This window comes from Fomitiporia mediterranea, assembly GCF_000271605.1.
Source record: "Fomitiporia mediterranea MF3/22 unplaced genomic scaffold FOMMEscaffold_20, whole genome shotgun sequence".
In the NCBI taxonomy this organism is placed as follows: Eukaryota; Fungi; Basidiomycota; class Agaricomycetes; order Hymenochaetales; family Hymenochaetaceae; genus Fomitiporia; species Fomitiporia mediterranea.
In genome coordinates, this window is record NW_006760405.1 from 356,171 (window position 1) to 356,699 (window position 529).

General features: G+C 37.1%; 1 protein-coding gene across 1 annotated transcript; it reads right to left on the reverse strand.

Moving 5' to 3' along the window:
* Positions 1-7: 7 nt before the first annotated feature.
* On the reverse strand, positions 8-529 carry FOMMEDRAFT_98371 (uncharacterized protein; the record flags this gene model as incomplete). The annotated part of the gene is made up of 1 exon (XM_007272054.1): positions 8-529. A coding segment is annotated over one exon (522 nt), but the record flags the coding sequence as incomplete, so codon positions are not given.

Genomic DNA, 529 nt, shown 5'->3' on the forward strand with positions numbered 1-529 from the left:
ACCATAGTCAGCCAGTCTTAACAAAGAAAGTGGTTGTATAGTAAACAAAGGTGGTGAATTTGTGATTTTCCATCCTAGACAGTTGGAGGCATGTTTCCAGGAAGGTCTTAACTTGTCTGAGACAATATTCTCTAGCATGTGTATAATCAGTTGTTGGAAATGTCTTAAAAGGTTTGGTATTGTTCAGAACAGTGAACACAGAACTGTAACAGAAGGTGTAAGCTTGGTTGATCCATTCCTTAAAGTCATCTTCTTCTTCTAGGTTAGCTTCAGTGTACAGATGTTGAGACAGTCTGTTAGTACAAGCAAACTGTAGGGCTAGAATGTGTTGGAACTCAAAGTTAAACAGTAGGATTCTGACAATCCATCTGTTGATTGTAGCATTCAGTTGTAGGTCCAGGTTATTTATTATACCCTTAACATAGACAGTATCCATTTCTACTACTAACTTCCTTACTCTAATAAGGTGAATTTGTAGGGTATAGAGTGTACAGAACAATCTAAAGAGTTTGATCTTAGCTTGAGAGTA